The following is a 23490-nucleotide window of genomic DNA, read 5'->3' as shown; positions in this document are numbered from 1 at the left end:
CTTCACATGACTGTTGGAGAGCTTTTGCAGGGGCGAAAGAGAGAAGCAGGAAAGAGAGGGTGAAGGGAAGGATGAAGACGACACCAGTGTCAGCTTGAAGAAGTTTAAGAACTCACTCTCCTCCACCAGCCATGTTTAACTGTTTTAAAAGGTTTAGTCATACTTTTGGAAGTAAATCACACAGTCTCTGATTGCATAAGAAGGCACTATTCTTCAGATATGTTTCAGAGAACATCATTGAATACTATTCTGAATTATCTTTAAAGATATTTAAAAGAAGTCCTTTTGAAAGACAAGAAATATAAAGCACAAAATCAGCATCTCACCCCAGCATTTTCCAAAATCAATTGCATGTATGATTTTCAAAGAAACCAGCATCAAAATAAATGTTTCAACTTAAAAAATACTTCTGATTTTATAAACTTGAGGACTTGAAAGGAGTCACAATAATGTATATATTTCAAGCAGTGAAATAAGTGTCAGCTAATTAAATTATCATATATAAGAAAGACTTTCTCATATCATTCAGTGATCATGGAAGTTACTATTGTACAACATAAAGATGCACATAGAAAACTATTAAAGAAAGCTGTAATATGTTAGGACAATATTAGCAGGTCAGGAAAAGTGGCTGTGCTGCATAACTACAAGGTTATAAAGAGAACAAAGAATGAGAAGCCAACCACAGGCGATGCTTGCTGAGGACGGTGTCTCTCACCTCAAGCGGAGCAGATAAAGTTACTGTGGGTGAGCTGAGGCTACGAGGCCGTCTTATCTGAGGTTCACTCAAATGGTTGTTGCTGTTGGTTGCTGACCCAGCCGTGCCATCTTCTGCAAGCTATTTCAGAAGTAAAACCAAGTTAGCTAGTTGTCAGGATCACAGTTCATTCAGAGTTAGGACATTTTTAAAATGACATCATAACTTCATTTATTTATTTATCATTATTATTTTAAGGAAACATTAAATGTAGTATTTGAAAGATCAAGTTTATTATTTCATTTTAAGTCCATTGGAAGGGCAAATAGACAATTTTTTTAATGAACCAACAGAACTTTCAAATTCAATCCTAAAAAAGTATTTGTCTCTATTTATTTCTGCTATGTACCTCTCCATAAATTCCCTCCATTGTAGCAATAACTTTACCTGTATCTCCATATAGTTAAGATGATTAACAAAAAAATCTTGTCATGACAATGCTTAGGATTTTTTTTTTTAATTTTGGAGTTCTGAAGACCTGGAACTACACTCAACACATGCTAAGTGCTTGCTGTCTAAGTTAAACAATATAACAGCTCTTCATACCTGCATGATAGGTCGCGTCCAAGTTGTGGTTCGATTGTTATGATTGACGTAGTAGGTACGGCCCTTAGCGTCTTTTCTTTCTTCCCAGCCTGACGGTAACCCTGGTGTAGTATGTACATAGGCCACTGAAGGCTGTTCAAGCAAGAAATTACCAAAATGTTATTTTATAACTGCCTAGAAAAAAAAGTTCCTTCTTATGAAGAAAAAAACCTTAATTTATGCCATTCTTAAATATAACAAATATACTGAAACACATAATTTCAAACTTCCAATTAATATAAGCTCTTTTTTATTCACCATGAGTCAAATCATCTTTTCTGACAACAGATCTTTCAAGTTCACATTTGTGCACCTTCAGGTTCAGCAAACAGCTAAGCTCATACGTCCCCCAACTCTTTAGTTTGTAGTTACAGATCATGACAAAAAGCAATCTTATGTTGCAATGACTTTCCCTTAAAAAAGCGGGGTCTGTTTTCCCTGGTGTTAGTATGGTTACGAATTCCCGAGACCACGCCGTCCAGTCGAGATCTCTCACATCCTGACCTTGCCTCTAGCACAGAGTGTCTTGAGCAACAAACTCTGCTAGGGCCTAAAAAGCAGAGTTCAACCATTCTGTGAGAGTTGCAAATGATGCCTTCAAGGTTAGGTGTCTCGAAGACAGGAGATACACGCCAAATTTGAATCCAAATTTTAAAGTCAAAATATGTTGTAACTGTTGTTATTAAAAAGTTGCAGAACAAATACATTGTCCTAATGAAAATATACAGATAATTGGGGGGGGGGGGGGGACGACACATCACACTAACTGTCATTACAAAAGTTATGCCAGAGTTTAACACTGTAATTACATTACAGGAGATGATCTTGCATGCTTCCTGTGGGGCAAATTTTCAAACCTTAAACCAACTGGTATTGGGTATTGTTTATTTCTGGGACACACAAAGAAGAGAACTAGCGGAAAATAAACAGCACAGCCTCTTGAAGAAAAAGAGCCCAGAGAGAATTTTTTAACCGGAGCCTATCTGCATCTGCATAGGTACTTTAGTTTCTTCATGTATTTGTTGCTAGTCTACAAAGAGTCTGAGTTTCTGTTTAATTACTTGTCTTGAATACTAAGAAATCTTAATTTTCTTAATTCAGAATTCCTGGAGATGAGAGAAGCCTTTCTTCTCCCTCCACCACAAGCTAATAGGAGTACCAGAAAGAACAGTTTCATCCTTGCTACCCACCTAAGCTCGTTCCAAAAGCTGACAGGGAGGTAGTGCAGACAGACTTAAACAAATTTGTCAGGTAGAATTACAAGCCATACAGTTTCATTCCTAAATTCTAGGCTGTTTAAAAAATAAATCTGTACTTTTCAGCTATATGGAGTAAAAGCAACAATCTGCATTTTACACAAGGCTGGACGGCGCTGCAGAAGCAGTCGTAGTCTTTTGCAGCCTTAATACCGACTCACCCGGGCTCCGAATGCGGGATCCCCAAGTCTCAGTGCTGACTCAGAATGTGTGCTCTAACTGGGGAGAAGGGGAGGATTAACAGTGTTTTAAAAACACAGGCTCTCTAACCATGTGTTTATTAAACTTCATCACTTTCTAGTTCAGGACTGCTTTTCTCTTAAAACATCGCTTGAATAAGCACAATAACCAAGAGATGCAATCCTGGCGGTCAATGCAACAAGCAAGAAAATTAGGGTCCTCGGGACAGGTGCTTTTCTGATACACTGATTTAGATACTACGGGCTGGAGAGACACTGGAATTTGTCTTTTACAGCAGATAGCAGCAATCTGCTGAATTCTGTAGGACAGTATTTTTGCTCTCTAATGAAGCCAATGTATTAGTAATAGCATCAAAGACTTGGCAGGTGCAATGCGCTTTTCAATATCTGCAGCTATATAGTTGGCTCCAAATATACTTGGTTTAATTATTAATCACATTAAAATATATATTCATATTTTAGTTATCAAGTGCCTAAGATACCAGAGATTCCTCTATTCTTTCAACGTTGCCGTTGTGATGGCAGGAGACTCATTAAGCCTAGATGTCTTTATCACATGACAGAGTAAAAGAAAGTGCTTGAACTTGTCTTATTAATTTTTGTGCTGTGCTTTATTTCACCATTACTAACACTAACCAGTTTAGAAGCAGGTAACTTTGCAGGGCTAAGAAAATGAACTAACGCTCTTTCATAAAGCAATCTGCCTTTATCATAGCTTTCCTAGTGCAGGCTATAATAACGGACACGGCATTTTTCTTATGGATGTCAAACGTGCCATTACTGGTCCTCGGAGAACTTTGTGCATAAACGCAGCATTTAGAGCAGCTCAAGACAGGCAGAAATGGAAAGCAGTGCTGCAGAGATAAGGGCAGAATTTGTACTTCAACACTTAAGGTTATTGGGTAGCACCTGAGTATCAAATTTACTGTAAAGCTGCAAGTCCTCGAGCAGCCACAATAGTCAATGCCAGTGTTCAGATTTGGAAGAAACGGCTCTGACGCCTGAGCCAGAGGACGGGTCCATACCAGTGTCCAAGCCGCAGAAAGCGGCTGTGGTGTTTCCACACAGTTCCTCCCTCCACAACAGCCTGCAGCTTACAAGAAGTTTGTGAACTCTTTTGGACTGTTTGGAAAAAGAGACGCTGTTACAAGGCCTTTCCTGAAAGCAGCAGGATGCTATATTTAAAAATGTGATCAGAAGGACGACTGTAAAGTCAGTGTCTGACAACAGGCGGTCACAAGTCACAACGGCGGCAGGAGGCTGAGAAGCACACGCACACTCTGAACTGTCCTCTACCAAAGGGACCCATTCCACCGCTGCTCGTTACTGTGGCTAACCGCGCAAAGGAGGCACGTATCTAAGGCAACTGCCATTGCAGAAGTCAAAGGGATGTCTTTTCTTCAGACAGAAGTATTTTTACATAAAAAAATCTTTTTAGTTGTAAGCCCAAAGTGAAAAGACTTCTGATCTAGTCATGCTTTCATTCTGTCTTCTCAGAGCAGTCAAACACGAAGGTGTAGCATTTTCACTTTTGCAATTTCAGGAAATCCTATGGAGAAGACGAACAGCCGTGCTGCACAAAGAAGAAACAGAACACGCCGAGTTTTGTGAAGAACAAAAGATATTTTTTGTCACTTCACATGTGGCCTCAATTTGTTAATAACATTAACTACAGAGACTGCTAGTTCAAATTTCAAACTCAAATTCAGCATTACCCAACAACAATATGATTTTACCATCAATCCTGGTATTTTCATTAGTAGTGTGAAGTAATTTTGGGGAAGATTTGAGGACTAGCACACAAACTGTGAGAGAGAAATGGTGTCTCTTCCTTCGTGTCTCAGCTTTACATCAGGAGTAGGAGTAAGACAACGAGCTAGCTAGGGGTAGATCTGGGGGTATCTAACCTCTTTCCTAGGAGTTTTCCTTAATCTGAAGCCTTTGGGACCCCGAGCTAAAGCACCACAGACATGCAAACAGCTGTGTATCACAGCAATGGTATCAACAACACAGAGCAAGCAAAAGTGCCTCTGCCCTGAGCAATAGTCCTTTGCCCACGTTTGAGACGACCATAGGAAGCAGAGCTTCTGGTCAGGGCTGTTTGCAGGTAAGCAGCCAAAACGCAGGCTGAAGGAGACCGTGTCCATCAGCACAGAGTTGAGGTGAAGATGGACTGGTGAAGGCTCAGTCTCGCCAAGCACCAGTACTCTCGCACGGCGCTGAGCTCTTCAGCTCCCACCGAGGCTGATGTGAGTTGAATGCGGGGAGAACTTGCAAGAGCAACACCTCAGTTCGTAGCACTTTTAAAAGATATACAAAAGGTAAAGGAGTTAAGGAGAAAAACTCAGAACAGGTTAGAACGAAGAACCATTACAGAAGAGGTGGTAAAAGTACTGAGCTTTCCTACAAGAAAAAGGATGTCAGGTTATGAGGCTCATTAGCCAGAGATGAAAGATGTTTGAAGATGACTCTTTTTGGTATGATCTTTAACTAAAAGCAAGCGACGAATCAACCTGGAAAGTACCAAACACCTGCATACAGGTTAGAAACCAATTTTCAGGGTTAACATAAGCTTTTTGTTTTAGAAAGAAGTTTTCCCGATAAAGTAACAACTGTACTGATGACCATTCTCCTGATGGAAAAAAGATAACTGTTTTTAATATAAAAACTTCTGTTTCTTGTAATTAACTTAAAAATCCAACAAACTGAAAAATAGTGTTATTCCTACCTTTATCATACTACTGTCTTTTTCCCTGCCTTGAACTTTTAAAGAAATACTAACATTGGTCTCCTGGGAATTCAGGATATGCTTTTCCTCTTGCTCTTATCTGTCATGGTTATCTATAATACATGATACTTTAAAATACACACACACACACACACATATATATATATAGTGTGCTGGATTGCTTGAGACAACATTTATTTCTATCTCATGGCTGTGTACTTTTAATATTTACTTTATTTTAAACACAAAGTAGTCCCAATCAAATTATATGTGGGAGTACTATTTAAGAAATATCTGCCAAAAGTGGTGAACTAGAAAATTGTAATGAAGTGGAATTAGCAAGATGTATTTATCCAGACAGTTTGAGGCGCTAGAAACCACAGTTTTGTTGCCACAAAACAGTAAAAGGAAAAACAATAAAAGCTTAAAAGGACTGAAATTTAAAGTCATATGAGAAATATCACAAGTAGATTTGTACTCATATTAATTTGAAGGAAAACATTATTTTGCTAGATTAGGAAAAAAATCATGAGCAACTGCATTATGGCTGACAGTTAAGAAGAACCCGTAACCATTTCAGCATTTTATATACATAGGATGAATAGGGAGGATGCAAAGCTAACCTATATAACAGATGGCTAAGTATGATTCGTTTACAGTTCAATATTAATACTTAAAACTTTGAAAGATTTTTTCCTTTATTTTGCTTAGATTCCTAATTGTAAGTATTCCGCATCTTAGCAAAAATGTATTTTCTTTTGCTGAAGTATACACTGTCCAGTTACTATGCAGAACCACAAGACCAGAGGAAGCCTGAAGCCCCAGCTAAGGCTCCCTGGATAGTCACATCCCTGTCTCTCCAGATTTTCAGCCTTATCTACCGTCCCAACCACAGAACAACTGAACGAGTTACTCTTTCGGTGCCCTCATACACTGTGATTTGCACTGTATGTTCATTCTATTGAAAAACAGTTATTGTGAATGACGGCAGTGGAAAACTACTATCCTAGAGATCGAAGGTGTGAATTACATTGCACAGCAGGATTTGGTAACTCTCTCCAGGCCACCGAAGGCTCCTGATGAAATGCGGGATACATTCTTTTTCTACACTCTACATTCTTTGCTCCAACAGATTAATATACTGTAATTCTTGTTCTTGTTTCATATTCTTAAGAGCTCTTCCCAGACTCTTGCTCAAGTCAACATATTTGGTTTTTTTTAATGGAAGAGCATAGTTAACACAGTGAGCTGGAAAACTGCCTGGATAATCAAGAAAGGAAATCAGAAAAGACAATGAACAGGTCGGTTCATTGATATCAATGATAATACTACGTTACAAAACAGAAAACAGAGGAAAATAGACGAAGAAAGCGAGCAATACCCATTGAAACAAATTGTGAGACTTCACTTCCTTCCTGAACGGTCAGTTGCTGGAAAGACTCTGCTGTTTTTCGGCTTGTCTTAGTTCAAGGAGCTGGCAGGCAGCGAGGAGGAGCCCAGTTCTTCCAAGACTGGTCTAATGGTTTCCCAGCTGTGGTCAGTAAAGCCACAGTAAGCGGCCTGGATATGGTCCCCACACTATGTTTTGGTTAAAGTTAGACAATTAACACATCTGATAGTCTGGGAGAAGATTAGAGGGCAGACAGTGATTCCCAGACTTTCTGCACTAACATATGACTGCTACACAGTCTTACACGCCTGCTGTATTCAGTGGCTACTAACATTGTCCGCAGTACAGAGTAAACAAAAGCTGTGGACAATTTAGGGATTTGCAATTAAAAAACATAATCATTTGGTGGTAATAATACAGATTCTATTCATGGTATTATGGTGTAATGATCAACGTGGACTTACTAGGTGCTGCGAGGATACAGAAACACAAGGGAAATGCACTGACACCCTATCAAAATAACTTCAGTCAGCAGCAGCCTTTCTTCTTAATATTCACTGCGGGTTAATGCAACCCACAGGGTAACCTGCAGAACAAAGTTTGCCCCAATCTGCTTTCCATATATCAGATACCAGTGCAAAGGATAGTCACACAGCATAGAAACTTGGGAGAGCTGTCAGGAGCCTATTACCTAAACACTGAATCTTTTTAACAACTGCCTTTCATAAATGACAGGAAAAATAACAAGTATTATGAATAAGGACAGAACAAAAGCTAACCAGATTAGAGCAAACGTCATGAGAATGGAGATGCAGGGACACGCATAATATGCCAACGTTTTGCTCAGTCTAGTTTCACAATGTACCTTTCACAGCGGAAGGGTAAAGGTTCTTTGGAGACTTAAAAAAAAGTCACAAAAAGCAAGGTGGTTAATAACTGCAGATATATCTACAGAAACATGCTATTTTATCTACAGATATCCATACCTACTTTATTGCACAGACTCAAGGAATAAATGTACTCATCTTCTGCCACTGACTTAAATAGAAAGTCAACCACTCTATCATGGGCAGCCATAACACTGTTAGTGTTACAAACCACTGTTTAGCGTACCGATCGCTGATGAGCTATCTAAACACCCAGACTTGGACCCACAGAGGATCTAAATCAGGTACGAAAGTCAGTTTGTGGGACTGCCTGCTTTAGTAACCTCCTCAGGCCCAAGGCCTGGTCTAAGACAAGAGGCAATCAACAGTGCAGACCACTCCCGACCTTAGCCATACTCTAAACCAGACCAGAGGCCGTGCCTTACTTCTGGGCCGCTGCGTGGGGCCACGATGGTAATATAAACTCCTACAAAATCGCAGTAATGGGAGCAATCAGTGAGGATACACCAACGCTGGGGATAGTGCTGCTCCTGAAAGGGCTCAGATGCCAATTTCTTAACCCACTAAGCCGAGCGCCTTGGCCATGGGGCCAGAGTGCCAGGCTCAGCACTGCTCCCTCGCCGGTGCCGCGAATCCTGCGTTCCCTTTGCAAAACAGATCCAGCAGCACTGACAGAGCGCCCCGCACCGAGACCAGACGAGAAGGAGACGCAGGGATTCAGCCCTCTCCCAGGCAGGGGGGCACTGAACTCGGGCCTCCTGGCTCCTCGGTAGCTCAGCAAAGCCCACGACCAAAAGGGGCACCATCACTTCCTCCTCGAGACGCGGCAGCCTCTCGGTTCTGTGCAGCCCACGGGCAGGCTCTGCGCCAGCTCCCGGCAGGATCACGCTCCCACAGGCTGCGGCTAGAGAGGGTCTGATCCGTGGGTCCCAGCCCCAGGAGGGGCTCCGCAGGGAGCCGGGAGGATGCACACGCGCTTGGAAGCAAAACTGCGACTGCTCTGGGAACTCCACTGCTGGCAGATTATACATCTATGGACTTTAAATGCCTGAAGGGCAGAGAGAACGGGAACCTCTGAAGAGAATGCTTTTTACATTGCGATGCAGAAATACTACTTAAGTCCTGAGTCCTCTGAGGATTTGGGTCACAAACTCCAAATGTATGTAAAATGAAGAGGAAGTGGGGAAAAGAAGTGAGCAAGTACAACATCAATGACACAGCCATATCAATTACGAGCCATTAAAGCTGGAACTCAGCTATTACCAGAAACTATCGATATTTTTTTCCTAAAAGTATAAAACAGTATCATCTGCCAACAAAACACTCTCTTTATATTACAGCTCAATATAGCGCACATTTTAGATAATGACCGATACATCACACAGGTTTTGCAAGGACACCAAAATATTTCCTATTTGCAAGAACAAAATATAAGGTATGTTCCTCTGATTCTGAAATTCAAAGAATAGCAAATATATACAGTATTACCAAATAATGCATCAACACCCAAATTAAGATCTGACATTACCACACACAAATATGAAACATGCCAAGTCTAAATTATATTTGTTTCCCTGAAACAAATTATCTAGGAGTACATATATTCATAAAAACTAATTATTATAGTTATTGGAAAATGATTTGTTTGACATAACTTGCTTCAGATTGACATTTAATCAGGCTAAAAAAGCATGGATGTTTTTGATGGAGTCCAATATAAATTAAAACTGCTTTCTTTGTACCACACTTTCAGTAAAGCACTTAAAGAATTTTGATTGTTGTTCAGAGTAAAAATTCAGTCTTGGACTTTTGAATGACTACTGGAAAATGAAAATTAGCAGTTAATAAGACCATTAAGACCAACGTGATGCATTACTGTATCTCCACAATTCTCAAATTAAGATCTACTTGAAGAATTAAAATGGATTAGTCTAATGGAGAGCAGGGGAAGACAGAAGTTAAAAACATAGCTACAAGTGTATTGATTTGAAATCTCCCCTTGATTCTTTCCATACAGGATTTTAAAGAATTAGCATTCTCTCTCTCACTTTTTAGCAGTTTATGGTATTTCTCTAGTGCATACTTTGTTAAAACTGAGTAGCATATCTGCATCACTAAAATGGATTAGTATTAGAGTGAAATTGCAGTATTTATTACCTGAGAAAATTCAAAACATAAAAAACTAAATATATATAACTATTGATTCAGTGGTTGTATTTCATTCAACATCCTGCTGCTTTGTGTAAAAATGTCCATTGTTGTATAAGACCTAAAGCCAACCCGCACTGAATTTACAGATAGTTGTTGATAAAGAGTATTATTACCGTTGGATCCTCACCACCTGTGACAGTTGAAGAACGAGCTCTCCTAGACGGACCACTCTGCTGTTAAATGATAATTAATGTTACAGATAAGTATATTTAGTGATGAAGGTCACAGATTACTCTCATATCTCTAGGAATAAAGAATCATAGACACTCTCAAGCTTATTAATGGAGAGCAATTAGATTGAAATAATGTTAATGCAAAAATAACAGCAAAAAAATGAAGACATCAATCACTGATGACCCAGTCAGAATTTCGCACACAAAACACTGAGGAAACTCATTTCAAGAGTTCTAGTATCCAATTCTGTATGTTCACTATTGCTAATGATAATATTAAGAACATTTACTCAATGTGTAACATGATTAAATTTTTTTTGAGGCATGAACAAATTTTTCATGTTCCCACTGATAAACAAGTACGGATAAATTCTGGTCATCAATGAGGACAGAGAAAAAGTCAGGAAAAAAAGAGAATTTCAAATGGCATTTCAAATTTTCAATGGGGATTAATAAAGTCAAGAACAGCACTTTGTTTAGAAAGAAAGTATGAGTTCAGTTGCTAGAATATAAAGTATCATTAGTTCAGTAAAGATTAAAAATTGGTCAGATCAGATAACATCCTGGTTTTAGAGAAATGCTTTCAATTCTGCTGTTTTGAACATGTGCTAAGGAAATAAAATTTCCACAATAATAAACCAAAAAATGCATCATAAGCAAGCCCAATCTGATTATATCAGTTAAAGAAACCCAGAGTCCATAAGCCAATTTTAAGGAAAGAAGGAGAACACCCTTGGAACAGACTGCAACAGAAGCCAACTTCTACCAGAAAGAAAAGACAGTTTAGGAGTAATTGTGCTGGAAACCACAGTATTTTTTACCAAGAAAGAAAAGTAGAAAGATGGATAACACTTCAGAAGCACTACTTTGAACAACAGCTATTACCTGTATCTGTAAAGCAGCAAATCTAGATATACTAAACAACTTCTAAAATACATGAAAAATCAACACAAACGAAGAAAAGTAGTATGGTTGTTGTAAATACCTGCCCAATAACAACAGAAAACAAACGGAGAGACATCAGCTTTAGTAATGAACTTACTAATATGTTCTACTCGACATTTCCACAGCAAATTTGCATAATCTCTTTTATTTGTGGTTTCATATGTAATATATTTCTAACAAAAACTGGAAAAAAAAATCCTGGAAGTTCTCAAAAAATATATCAGTTGTTTTAATACTGAATTGTTTTGAAACACCCTGACTAATCTTATTTGAAAGCAGATCTTGTACAATTCTGTGGTAAGCTGTCTCTCTATAGCTCACCACCTTTGCAATCCTCATACTTGGGTTGTAGGAAAAAATATGTAGAACTTGCTACCCGTTAGAGTGAAGAGGTGCACGGTTATGGTGCGAAATAGATTGCCACTTTTTTGAAAAATATCTTAGCATCTTTCCCCGTTTACTGGATCTTCTTAACTTCTTAACTTAAAGAAATTTGGAAAAGAAAAGCTGCTTGCTTAAATCACTCAGATCATAAAACTACAACAGAGGGCATTTCATGGAGTTCTACTGCACAGGGACTATAACAAAAAGAACTGTTATAATTAGACAGGTAAAACACTAATCTCTTTCAATGTTCTTAGCAATTTTCTTATACCGTATTTGTAATTCTGTTCACAGTTCGGTGTGTCTACACCCACGACTATCTCACAACTGTCTGATATTTATTGCTTTTTATTTACAGGCTCATATATTCCAAAATTTACAGACCACAAAGACCTACCTGATAGGAGAGCCCTGCGGTTGCTACAGTTCCAAGTGTAGATGGTGTTACTGCACTCTCCTACCCCAGCTACAATATTTTAATCAAAAAGCCAGACTAGGCTACTGCTCTGAACCCACCCTTGGAGGATTTCTCTCTCCACTGTGTATCAGGAGTCGGGTAAACAAACTTTCTGTGTTAGATAACTAAAGTTAGACAGTGTGACTATGCCTGCAGTCTAAAAATTTGTTCTGTCTTGCATATTTCACCATTTTACTTGCTGATCATGAAGATATTAATTTGGTATACACTGCTATTTGGGATAGTCAAATGTCTATATTAGTAACTGATCTAGATCTGAATTCATAGCTGAAGGAAAAGATATCATTCAGAACCAGAAAATATTTGAACACAAACAAGAAATAAAAGTTAGCTTTGGTTTACCAAGGATAACTGAGACTGTTCAGCAACTGTATCTGTTACACTGCAAGATCTCAGCCTTGAAGAAGGATCTCTTTGCTGAAAAAAAGAAAGAAAGATGTCTTTAAGTTACACTGTCACAAAGCATACAGGGATTTTCTTCAGTAATTTTACTTTTCTCACATTTAATCCAAATCCTTAAAAAAAATCACATTTTTCTTATAGTTTTTTAGTCTCAATATTTCTACAGAAACCAGCAAGCAATCAAAAATGTAAATTCTCAGCATTGCATCTTGGACTGTTTCTGTGTGGCCATGTTTTTGATTAACTGAGAGGAGGAGACTACTTGCAAACACATCTTGTACCCTTCTTCAGTAGCCATCTTACAATGTTTTATTGACCTAATCTAAGGGAAGAAGATAAGCCATTCTACCACCTTTCTGGGAAAACACACAGGAAAATGAACAGTCCTGGATTCAGCAGTACAGGAGTATGCAACAGGAGGTGAAAATTCCATGGAGCTTTTGAAAATCTATTTTCTAGTATCCTTGGAAGACATCTTACTGGGATCTCAGCCTTGCTGAGATCCCTTCTTGGTGGTATTAAAAATTTCCAGATATGCTCTTAGTAAGTAATGCTCAGCTTACTCTTCAAAAATAACATTAAGAACAGCTTTAAAGTTGATTGTTTAACAACTGACAGAGAAGTTGTCAAAAGTTAACTGGCTGGAGTTAATCCAGAAATTTAATATGAAACCAAATTAACCATTATGGTTAGAACTCCATATGGTAAAAATCACTGGGGCATCTATAACTATAATATAAATAATACAGAAAGGACATTAGAATATACCAAATTACTAGACACCCTGACTGATCTTATTCAGAAGCAGATCTTGTATGAGTTCAGCATAGAGATGGTCAAGGGACTGGAGCACCTCTCCTACGAGAAGAGGCTGAGGGAGCTGGGACTGTTCAGCCTGCGGAAGAAAAGGCTCGTGGTGGGAAGGTCTTATCAGTGTGTATAAATATCAGATCGAGGGTGGGGAGTAAAAAAGACGGAGCCAGACTGTTCTCAGTGGTGCCTAGTGACAGAAGAGGCAATGGGCACAGACAAAACACAGGAAATTTCACTTGAACTTAAAAACCCACTTCTTTACTGTGAGGATGGCTGGACACTGGAACAAGCTGCCCAGAGACGTGGTGGTGTCTCCATCCTTGGAGATATTCAAACCCACCTGGGACATGGGCCTAGGCAACCTGCTCTGGCTGACCCTGCTGGAGCAGGGGTTGGACCAGGTTATCTCCAGAGGTCCCTTCCAATCCCAACAATTCTGTGACTCCGCGATTGTGTAAATCTGAAATATCCCCATAGATTGTACCAGTTTTACAAGATATCTGGAAGGCATTAAGCATGGCCTGAACAATCATTTTTTGTTACCCTCATGAGAAATCCCATAAAATGGAAAAAAACCCCCCCAGCATTTAAAAAGCCTTTTCCTTGAAACTGCCTTCCCTCTTGCTTGCATCAACAACCCAGCCTCTCAAGAACAGCCTTCTAACTTGCTGCATTTGCCATATTTCACACACCAAACCCTTGTTTCACAGAAGCATGCACCTCCAGAAGGCCCTATACTTAAGTAAGATCTTTGATAACCTCAGAACTACCAGGCAGTTGACATGGAGGATGAGAGACCACAGAAGCTTCTGCGGGAAGGTGACCTTGGGTGAACTGTAAACTTCCTCTGATGCTAACTGCACTGCTGCTAAATCAGTTTTTGGTGAAGAAACTGAGATGGGGGTTGAACTTTTTTTTTTTCCTCTCGGATAGGAATTGTGAGGATGATGGGAGGTTTATTTGAGTTATGGTGTTGTGTTAGAGATAACATGTGAATTACATGCACTGAAGTATGATAAATGTAGCTGACATACGCTTGATTTCTGGATACCCTGCTCCATTGCTTTTCTGTGTGGTTTGACTCAGGTTGCAAGTTCCATGTATAGAAACAGGCCTTGGGTAATTCTTAAACATATCGTTTCACACAATTGGTATGTCATTTTTAATCAAGAGTAACCGGTATTACTCTTTCCTGGATATTAGAACATTCTTATTCATACCATTAATAAATAAGCAAATGACCCAGCCCATTTATAACAACTCATATGGGTGCTCATACGCACCAGGAAAGACAGGGAAGCAACACCATGAAGCAAGCTATTTAAGAGGCATATAAGAACCACCAGCTCTTATTCAAAAGCATCATCAGTCCTAAAAGCACATTCTACTTAAAGATCAGAAGGTTAAAAAAAAATTCCATATTGCTTCTGTGTTATGCTAAAGACTACTATGACAGGATTTGTCTGACAAATGCAGGGAGCAGCAGTCTGAAGCGTATTCTGACATTACATAGATATATGAGAATGATAAAATAATTTTTTCATGCACATACAATCACTTCTCAACTATCTGCTGGCAATTTAGCTGTGTCATATGCTTGGATGACACTGAGGCTGTCTGTGCAAAACCCTCAAAGGTCAGTCTGGAGACATTAACCCAGGCACACTGTTGGGGAAATGCGATTGTGTTTCTATCTTCAGCTCAGAACATCTGAGCCGGCTTCATGCAAAGCCAGGCTAGTACTGGCTGGGTTTGGGAAAAACTCTGGATCCAAGCTTCACCTATGCAAATTCACGGAGCTAATCTCTCAAGCCTTCTGGAGCCTGGATCAAGGGGAAATGTCAAGTGGACATACCTGAGCACATGGAATCACCTTGTGTTCAGCTGGTACTGCCAAACTTTTCCTACCGACCTGGCTTAATCCAAACGAAGTTCTTGGACTGTGCTTGCCAACCTCTGAATTAGGAAGATTTATTAGCCCAAGGCAAGCACCGTTCATTCACATGGAACCAGCTCAGGTTTAAGTGCTGCATCGAGCTAACGAGCCCTCAGAGCAGCCAGGTTCAGGGAAGCACAGTTCAGAGACGTGAGTCACCTGACAGATGGGCTGTGGCTAAACCCTGCTGACTCGCTCAGTCTTCGTATGCAGTCTTTCGAGGCTATCGGCATGGAACCTTATAGTAATTTCATTATGTGTTTCTTCTTTCTCATTATTTGCAATATCCCAAACCTCTACTGCTCTGGATAATGTATAGTAATAGGGATTTTAAATGCTTTGGCATTGACTTTGGCAGTTTCTTACTTTGCAAGTTTGGTCTGATTGTAATTTTTATTGCACTGATATGTTATCACTTAACGGTCCATAAAACAGCTAGTTTGTACAAGAATATAATTACTGAATTTTAATTAAGATAATTTTATAGATATATCATTTATCCTTTGTTCTCAATGTAAAGAGATGTAGGTCCTGATCTTGCCACTGATCCTATTTGATTAGCCTCTTGCCCTTTAACTGAAGGCCTACAGAAATCTGTAGTTATCTACGAAAGCACAAATGTCTCTGACGCAGATGATTAGCCATCAGAGCTATAATTTGCTGAACTAGTCTCTAGGTGACATTCAAATCATCGTAAGACATCTATTGTATAGGTTTTTTTGCGGAAAAGGATCAGCATTAGCACTTTTTCCTCTTTCCTTTGGAAAAGTCCTAGCTTGAGTTGTTTCACTACAGGTATAACTGGAGTGGACTCTGAAGTTAAACTCATACAGAAGAAAATATTAAACCCGAACTGAGGAACTCTAATTCTTCAAGGCAGTTTCTTCTGTGGTAAAATTCAGATGTATTTTGGAAGACATGTTTAAGTTGTGTGCTCAGGTTTTCCTAAGACCACTGTCCATGTAAATGATTCACACTATATCAAACTAACAGAAGATTACAGTAACAGAGGATTGTACAGAAAGCAGAGCACGTCACGTACAATCAAAGAACTGAGTTGTTCCCCATTGGAATCAGGAGTGACCTGAAGTCTTCTGTTCAGCTCCTCAGACAGCTCTTGAGGACTGGTTCGGGACACTGGGGACGCAGGTGGCGGCGGCAGGGACAAGCTTAAGGAATCTCCACTTGCACTTGCTTCCTCTGAAATAGTTTCCCAAGGCTGGCAAAAGGGAAAAAAACTGTTTAGCATTTAAGAAGGCAGACTGAATCTCTCTTTTCAGTATACCTCCAGATGACTACCTCACTGCGTCAAATACTGGTGTTTTACTTATTTCTGCAGTATAAAGAGCTATAAAAAGCCTCAGATGGGCTTGCTATCAAGTGAAATAATGAAACAGGCACGCATCTTCAATGCTGCTTTCAGGTCTACTAATGTGACTAGTATTAAATGAAATAAACCAATCCTTAAAACACACGAACAAGCATTCTACTCACTAGGAAGCAGTCATGAGGGGGGAAAAAGGGGTTTCATGCTGTCTTCAAAATGGTCTTCATGGTGGAGATAAAACAATGCTTTACAATTCAACACACAAAATGATGCAGATGAAATGCTAAGTAAAAACCAGCTGCCATTATATATGTTCTATTCGAAATTGTGTTCAAAATGTGACTAATTTTGCACTACACTACTAAAAACTGTAAGAAACAACAGTTTTGTTTTAATTAAGAATAAAATGCATAATAGAAAGTATTCATAAGTATTTACAAATCAATTATTAATAGCCAATGAGTGCAATAAAAGTCTCAGCAAACCATTTTTTGCTCTGAATAACATTTAGTGAACCAAAGATAACTTTCACAAAGAATTCTGTCTGTGATTAGTAAAATAAAATATTCCTTAAAATTGAATGTGATTAGAGTTTTGAACAAGAAGCTCACTTAAGCCAAGAATTATCCACTAAACTTCATTTACTTAGTCTAATCGTAAATTATATAAACAGATTGAGAAGTAATATCTCAGAATTCTTAAAAAAAAAAAAAAAAGGGGGGGGGGCACCCCCTTTTTCTACTAATTCAAGACATTAAAGAAAAATGAAATAAATGGCAGTTCCAATCACCAGGTTATATTAGCTTATATTATTACAAAAAAACCCTGCTTCCAGTTCCTCATTTTCCTCAATTCTGGAACTTCTTCCACTATTATTCAAAGTAGAATATTAAAAGTGTTTCCATCAACCTGCATGTAACAAGCAATGCTTCGAATTATAAGTATTTGTCCTAGCATTTGCATTGTATTTAGTATTGTGCATACAGAATCAGTCACCCATAAATGCATGTGAACTTGAAAGTATGGCTCTGTCTGGGATTTTTATTCTGTCATGGTATTTTACTCAGGCAATTTCCACAAAAACTGTGTAAAAACATTACTATGCACTTATAGTAATTAGCTTACAAATGAGAAACATCAGCTTCGCGTTTCGTTGACTCTTAAAACCAAGACGTTGACTTACTTCAGGAATGTCTCCACTCTCCATAGGTTCTGGTTCCAAATCCTCACTGATGTGCCTCCGAGAGCGAAACCGTCTATGTGCTGCTTCTTGGTTGATCTGCCTGATGTTGTTATCTGAATCAGAGCCCACATCACTGCGTAGCGGGGAAGTGAAAGATGTGAAGGAGGGAAGAACAAGAAAATAAAGAATATTCAATTAAAACATTTACTTTGTCCACTGTTTTCAAAAGCTCACTTTACCCTTTTGATTATAACACAAAATGAATTATTCTTGCATATGTCAGGCTTCAGAAATAGGAGACAGTTCAGCCCTTTAATCCAAAGTAAACAAAACCTGGAGCACTTCACAAAACTCACTGACACTGGAAATTAACACTCTTTATACAACAAAGCTGGCAGAGCAGAAGTGGAAGTCCACGCTCAAATACACTAACCCACCACTACTGATCATTTCCTGTGACGACCACAATCATTCCGGACAAGGAGATTTTACTTTTGCTCCTACCTTCATGTCAACCATTGCTTTCCTTTTTGCAATGGCCAAAGCAGGTGCTAGCTGTTGTGGTATGGGTAACTTTTACAAAAAAACCCACCTGGCTGGAACCACTAGCTCAACCCATACCAGCAATTGCTGGAACGGAAACTACCCCAATTCCCTTAACGGTGACGTCTTGGCTTGTGGGACTTCCCAACGTGCACAGCTAGATCTATGTCCTTCTCTACTACAGTCCTCAATGTGGAGGAGACAACATCAGAAGGCAGCATTGTATTTGAATCCCTCAGGACTAGGGACTGTAGCCCTGAGAGATGATTATGTTCAGGGGAAATTTCTTAGCGCAGTCATTCTGTGGAGCATGGGCGTCTACTACAGACATGGACCGTAAAGCAGGCAACATTATTTTCTTAATGACCAATTTAGTATCTGAGTAGCAGCCTGAAAGTGAGAGGATATATATCCTACTACCAACCTTACAAGACACTAATTATTGCATTACACCGCCACTTACATTAAACTTGGTCGATGCCACTGAGTAGTCCTGTTGTTATGGTTGACGTAGTAAGTCCGTCCCAGGTTGTCCACCTTTTCCTCCCATCCAGGAGGCAGTGGAGGAGGTGGCAACTCTTCCTGACGCTGAGACGCAGAGTCACTGGAATCAACCACGTCCCATCCATGCTTAGAAATGAGAAAAAGTAAAAAAGATTTTAAAGTTTGAGAAGCTGCATCATTGTTACTTATATTAGTGTATAGGTGCAGATTCTGAAAATTTTCCAAAGTGAAGCATTTGTACAGAAATAGCATAAAGCCCACTGTCACACAGCACGCCTCATTTCAACAGCAAAAACCCTAAAATCCCATCAATCCCTTAGAACAGTGATGCCTAAACTTATTTGGGTGAGTGCTGGTGGTGGCCCGGTGCAGATTCCCAACCACGAAGCCAGACAGAAACAACTGGTAGATGTGGCTCTCCCAATGCACCTTTTCCTCACAGAGGATAATCATTTGCTTTTCATTTCTCTTTCCCAGCTGCTATTTTCCTAAAATATACAGGAACTTATCCTCTTTGCCACCTCCATGCAACCCTTCTACCAAATTTAACTAAAGTTGGCCAAAAGGTCTGAAAGTTATTGACAACAGTTAAAAAAAACACAAAAAACAAAACAAAAGCAGGCCAAACAGGCATACAGATTGCTCAAACGTACCGTTTCTTAGAAAGCTAAGAAAAAACTCTCACCTAAAATTAACACTATTTTAAAAAGTATTATACAGCCTTGAATACAAAACAGTATGTTGCATGTCTGTTTCCTAAGGGCTTCCCAGGCAAATCTACTTGAAAGCAAACTGAAATCTAACTGTCACTGCAGACTCTTTCTAGGTCAGGTTTCAGCCCTTATATAATACAGTTTAGGCAAAAATTTCCAGCCTACTGTAATTCAGTTATAAGTGAGAATATTCTTTTCCCTTTGCTCCTCAAAATTAAATAATGGCTGTAAGTGCTTTGATTAACTGAAGCCTAAAAGCATTTCACCACTACCTTAGGAGAGCCATAACAACATACTTCTGACACCAAAAGAGACAAGAGACACGACACAGGAAGAGAGCAACTCTTGGGTAGCGAGAGTGCATCGTACACATGCTGCTGAGGATGTGTTTCTGTATGAGAAACTTTAACTTTGTAACAGTTATCAATTACAAGATATAGTAAACAGATTCTCTTATGTATAAAATATATCCCCATAAATCAAAAACTAAATGTAGTGGCACCTTTTAATTCCTGATACTTTTAAGTATCAAAGAAATTTCAGGTTACATTTATAAATTTCTTAATTTATATGAATGTCAGATTTAGACATTTTTGCTGTCCGTGTGTGTGTAATTACACGTAATTTTGACATATATCTCTACATTTATATATATCATACAAATATTTTATATAGACACACACACATTTTTTCTTGCATGACGAGAGAGCAAAAGCCCCTGGTTTGGAGTCTGTGAACTCGGCGTGGGGCCCCTGCCCCACGATCCGGAGGGAGCCCCGTCTCACTGGGGGACGAACCCGAGGTGCTGTCTGAGCAAGGGCAGCTCCCAAAGGGACTCGACAGGGCCGGGGGGCGCGGCAGGGCCTGGGCTGGGGGGGCCGGAAGGCGACCCGAGCAGACGCTCCGGACCAGAGCCCCGTCCTGCTGCGGGCGACGGCCGCGCGCTGCTCCCGTGTTCGATGAACCTGGGCGGCACCCGCTGCATCTGTCCTAAATTGCCGCTAATTCCTTTCTACAATTATATTTGAGTCTTTAGTGCCTCCATGTATATATCAACGATACAAAGAAGTGAAGATGACTACTGAACTCCTCATCAAGTGCCTCACCTCAGATTCCTCCCTTTGATCGCTATTCTCTTCCTCTTGGCCGCCGTTTTTGGGCATATAAGCCATCTTCAGCCTCAAGAAACCCTTTACACGAGATTTGTGGCTACAAGGCAAGAAGGCACATTTCATTCAACAGCCTTGTAATAGTTGCAAACGATAAAACTCGATGAAATGCTTTTACCTAAACCCCCCCCCCCCCCTCACCTTCTTGGTCGGAGAAGGAAATCCTTAAACGTGTATGGCCTTTCCATGGTTGGGTCTTCAGTCTGCAAGCATTTAAGAAAGTGGCACATTAAACATCTTGCCCACAAGCTCAGAGGCACGTAAAGAACACTCACGGCAGCGCTGCGGTGGAAACGCTAGAGGAAATGCGTGAATAACGAAGGCAAAGCAGGCAGGCCCCTGGGTAGGGGTTACCGTTACCCAGTGCCAAGTACACCGGTGCACGACAGGCCTGCCAGGCGTCACCGCGAATACCGGCACCCGGCTGCACCAGCGGCGTCTGTGCCGGCACACACAGACACCCACACGCAGAAAAAGGTGGGAGAGACCCACGGGGGTGACCCTGTCCAGGCCCCCCCAGCGAGCTGGGCAGGGCCGCACCAGCCTCGGAGCAGCGGTTTTTCAGCACGTTAGGAGGAGATTAAATAACGTACACTTCAGTTGCCTCCTTTATTCCAAAGCAGTTGAGACTTTCAAAAATAGGGAAGACTCAAATCCTTTACGATGCTGGGAAGTAACGTTACCAGGCTGACAGATCACAATTTCTGATGCCCATCTAATTACGAGATTCCTAAAGCCTTAACTCTTGAAAACTGTCTGTGAGGTGAGAACTGCAGCTTTCATTTATCGAAGCTAGCTGCAGCCTCCGGGGCTGCGATCGAGGACGTGCCAGGTACAAAACCAGAGAGGGCTGGCAGCGCAGGCAGACGAGAGCCAGAAGCCCACGCGCACATTTAGCGGGGTGATGCCGCTCGGCAGTGGCCGGGGCGGGCAGGGCAGCACCGCGGAGCAGCACCAAGCTGACCCCGCGGTGAGCACGCAGGTAGCAGGCACTTCTCTCAGTGCTGCTTCCCAGCTGCTCAAGAAACCACGGCGTACCGCAAGCCCCCCGCAGCCCTGCCTGCACAAGCAGCAGTACCTGCCCAGAGCAGCTCCTAAGCCAAGCTCTCGGGGCACAGAGGGATCTAGCTCCCAGATTATTATCCGCTAAAACATTACCGTCTTTTGCATTTCAAACAAAGACACTGGACAAGAATTTAAAAGAGAGCCCTAATTACTCAGCCTTTACACCAAGCACCACGCAGACTTTCACCCCGGACCGAGCTCCCTCCCCGCACTGAACTGCCCCACACTCCGAGAGACACGGACGTCCCACTTTTCCAGAGAAAGCTCATTTTAAGCATATCAACAAGACTGTAAAGTATGCGTGGTTATGAAGTGTTTTTTAGTACTACAATCTGTAAGTAATGTAGGTAAAGCAAAATAATTCAACCAGATTTTGTAGGTAGCAAAACTGTTAGAAGTAGGATTTGCCAAATGTATCAGCGGCACAGCTGGAACGAGAAAGCAAACATTTACTTAAAAATGCACCACAATCTCTTATATTAATGTACTGAAAGGATGAATGAGCAAAATGTGTGTTAGGCCGTAAATAAAGAGATTACATAACGTGTTTCCCTGCTCATCGAATGGGCGCAGGCGCCTGGACCAGCACGCTGCAACCAACTCCGTCCGCGCTGCAGCACGCGCCCGCCCGCAGCGGTCCAGCACCCCATCCGAGAGACGCCGCAGCGGCTGTCCCAGGGCAGGTGCTGGGGAAAAAGGGGCTTCTGGAGCTGCAGAAATTATCCGTGAATACGGAGAGGGAGAAAGGGTTTGCCTCGGAATCACTCTGCCTCTCTCGGGGGTCTCAGCAGGAGACGGACAGCTGCGGACTGCAAAATCTTACCACTTCAGCACACGGGAATTCATTTTTGATGGCAGCAAAATAGTTGTGCCACAGAATTTTACAATCTTGGATTTTCCATGTAAAGAGCTTTAAAATGATTTGAAAAAATATTTTTATCATTCTGTTTTTTAAATGTGAGCTAGGAAGGGACACTTGCCCGAGCGCGTTCTGGGCAAGGCAGAGGGGAGCAGGGCAGTCGCCTTCCTACCGAAGGTGGAGAAGGAGAGAAAGCTGCTGATCCCTGCAAGCAGCTTCCACGGTGTGTGTGACGTGCCTATAGCCCCATCTCAACTCTTGCTGCTGCTTTTTAATTTAAAATGTGAAGTTTACTAAAAAGGAACTCAAAAATCCTACCTGGGTCTGCAAACTACACATGCACTACGATGTCTCTCATGACTTTATATTTCGTAGCACCATGTTTGCAGTACACATACAGCTCAAAATTTTTTAAATTGGAATTTTTTAAAACTATTACGTGCAGGCTATTTTGAAAGACAATGTATACGTACGTATACATTGCATATGTATGGATACATACATATAAATAGAAATACATTGATAAAACAGTCCTATGCTACACAGCATATGATGATTATAGTGGAGTGATGCTTTTCCATCAGAATACACTGCAGTTTATAAGCCAACAGTAACAGCAGTGCTGAGACTCGAGCAGCCACAGCACCCACGTTCGGACGAGCACCCACGCGAATGTAATCGTACAGCCATTCCACCCCCGCCTCCCCCAGTAATGTCCATCAACAGCAAGAGGACAAACTCAGGAAAAAATAAAAATATTCCTGCTAAAATGGACACTCCTATTTTGATGTAAACGTTTTTAGCACATTCCACAATTACCATGTTCACACATCCAAATACAAAATAAACTCTCCAACTCCACAAATGCCATAAGTGAGTAAGATTAACTTGTACAACATTCACTAAACGGTAACTAAAACCAAAACTCTGTTGAAATAGTAATATAATATTATAAATATAAGTATTATATAATAAAATACCA

The 23490-nt window shown here is 40.5% G+C and overlaps 1 protein-coding gene across 8 annotated transcripts in view; it reads right to left on the bottom strand.

The window, feature by feature from the left end:
- Positions 1–23490, bottom strand: part of LOC135324877 (E3 ubiquitin-protein ligase NEDD4-like) — a 197431-nt gene that overhangs the window by 37745 nt on the left and 136196 nt on the right. For 5 of the 8 annotated variants that reach the window (XM_064501903.1, XM_064501902.1, XM_064501904.1 and 2 more), the window contains 9 exons: positions 20726–20787; positions 20522–20624; positions 18662–18828; positions 17656–17788; positions 16188–16364; positions 12337–12411; positions 10128–10187; positions 1304–1435; positions 719–838 (listed from right to left, as the gene is read on the bottom strand). In XM_064501903.1, the coding sequence (XP_064357973.1) occupies positions 719–838; positions 1304–1435; positions 10128–10187; positions 12337–12411; positions 16188–16364; positions 17656–17788; positions 18662–18828; positions 20522–20624; positions 20726–20787 (1029 nt within the window). The remainder of the gene's footprint in view (positions 1–718; positions 839–1303; positions 1436–10127; positions 10188–12336; positions 12412–16187; positions 16365–17655; positions 17789–18661; positions 18829–20521; positions 20625–20725; positions 20788–23490) is intronic. The other 3 variants (XM_064501906.1, XM_064501900.1, XM_064501901.1) reach the window with 1 other exon arrangement.

This window comes from Dromaius novaehollandiae, chromosome Z (genome assembly GCF_036370855.1).
Source record: "Dromaius novaehollandiae isolate bDroNov1 chromosome Z, bDroNov1.hap1, whole genome shotgun sequence".
NCBI lineage: Eukaryota > Metazoa > Chordata > Aves > Casuariiformes > Dromaiidae > Dromaius > Dromaius novaehollandiae.
This window is presented reverse-complemented; position numbering and strand designations above follow the sequence as displayed.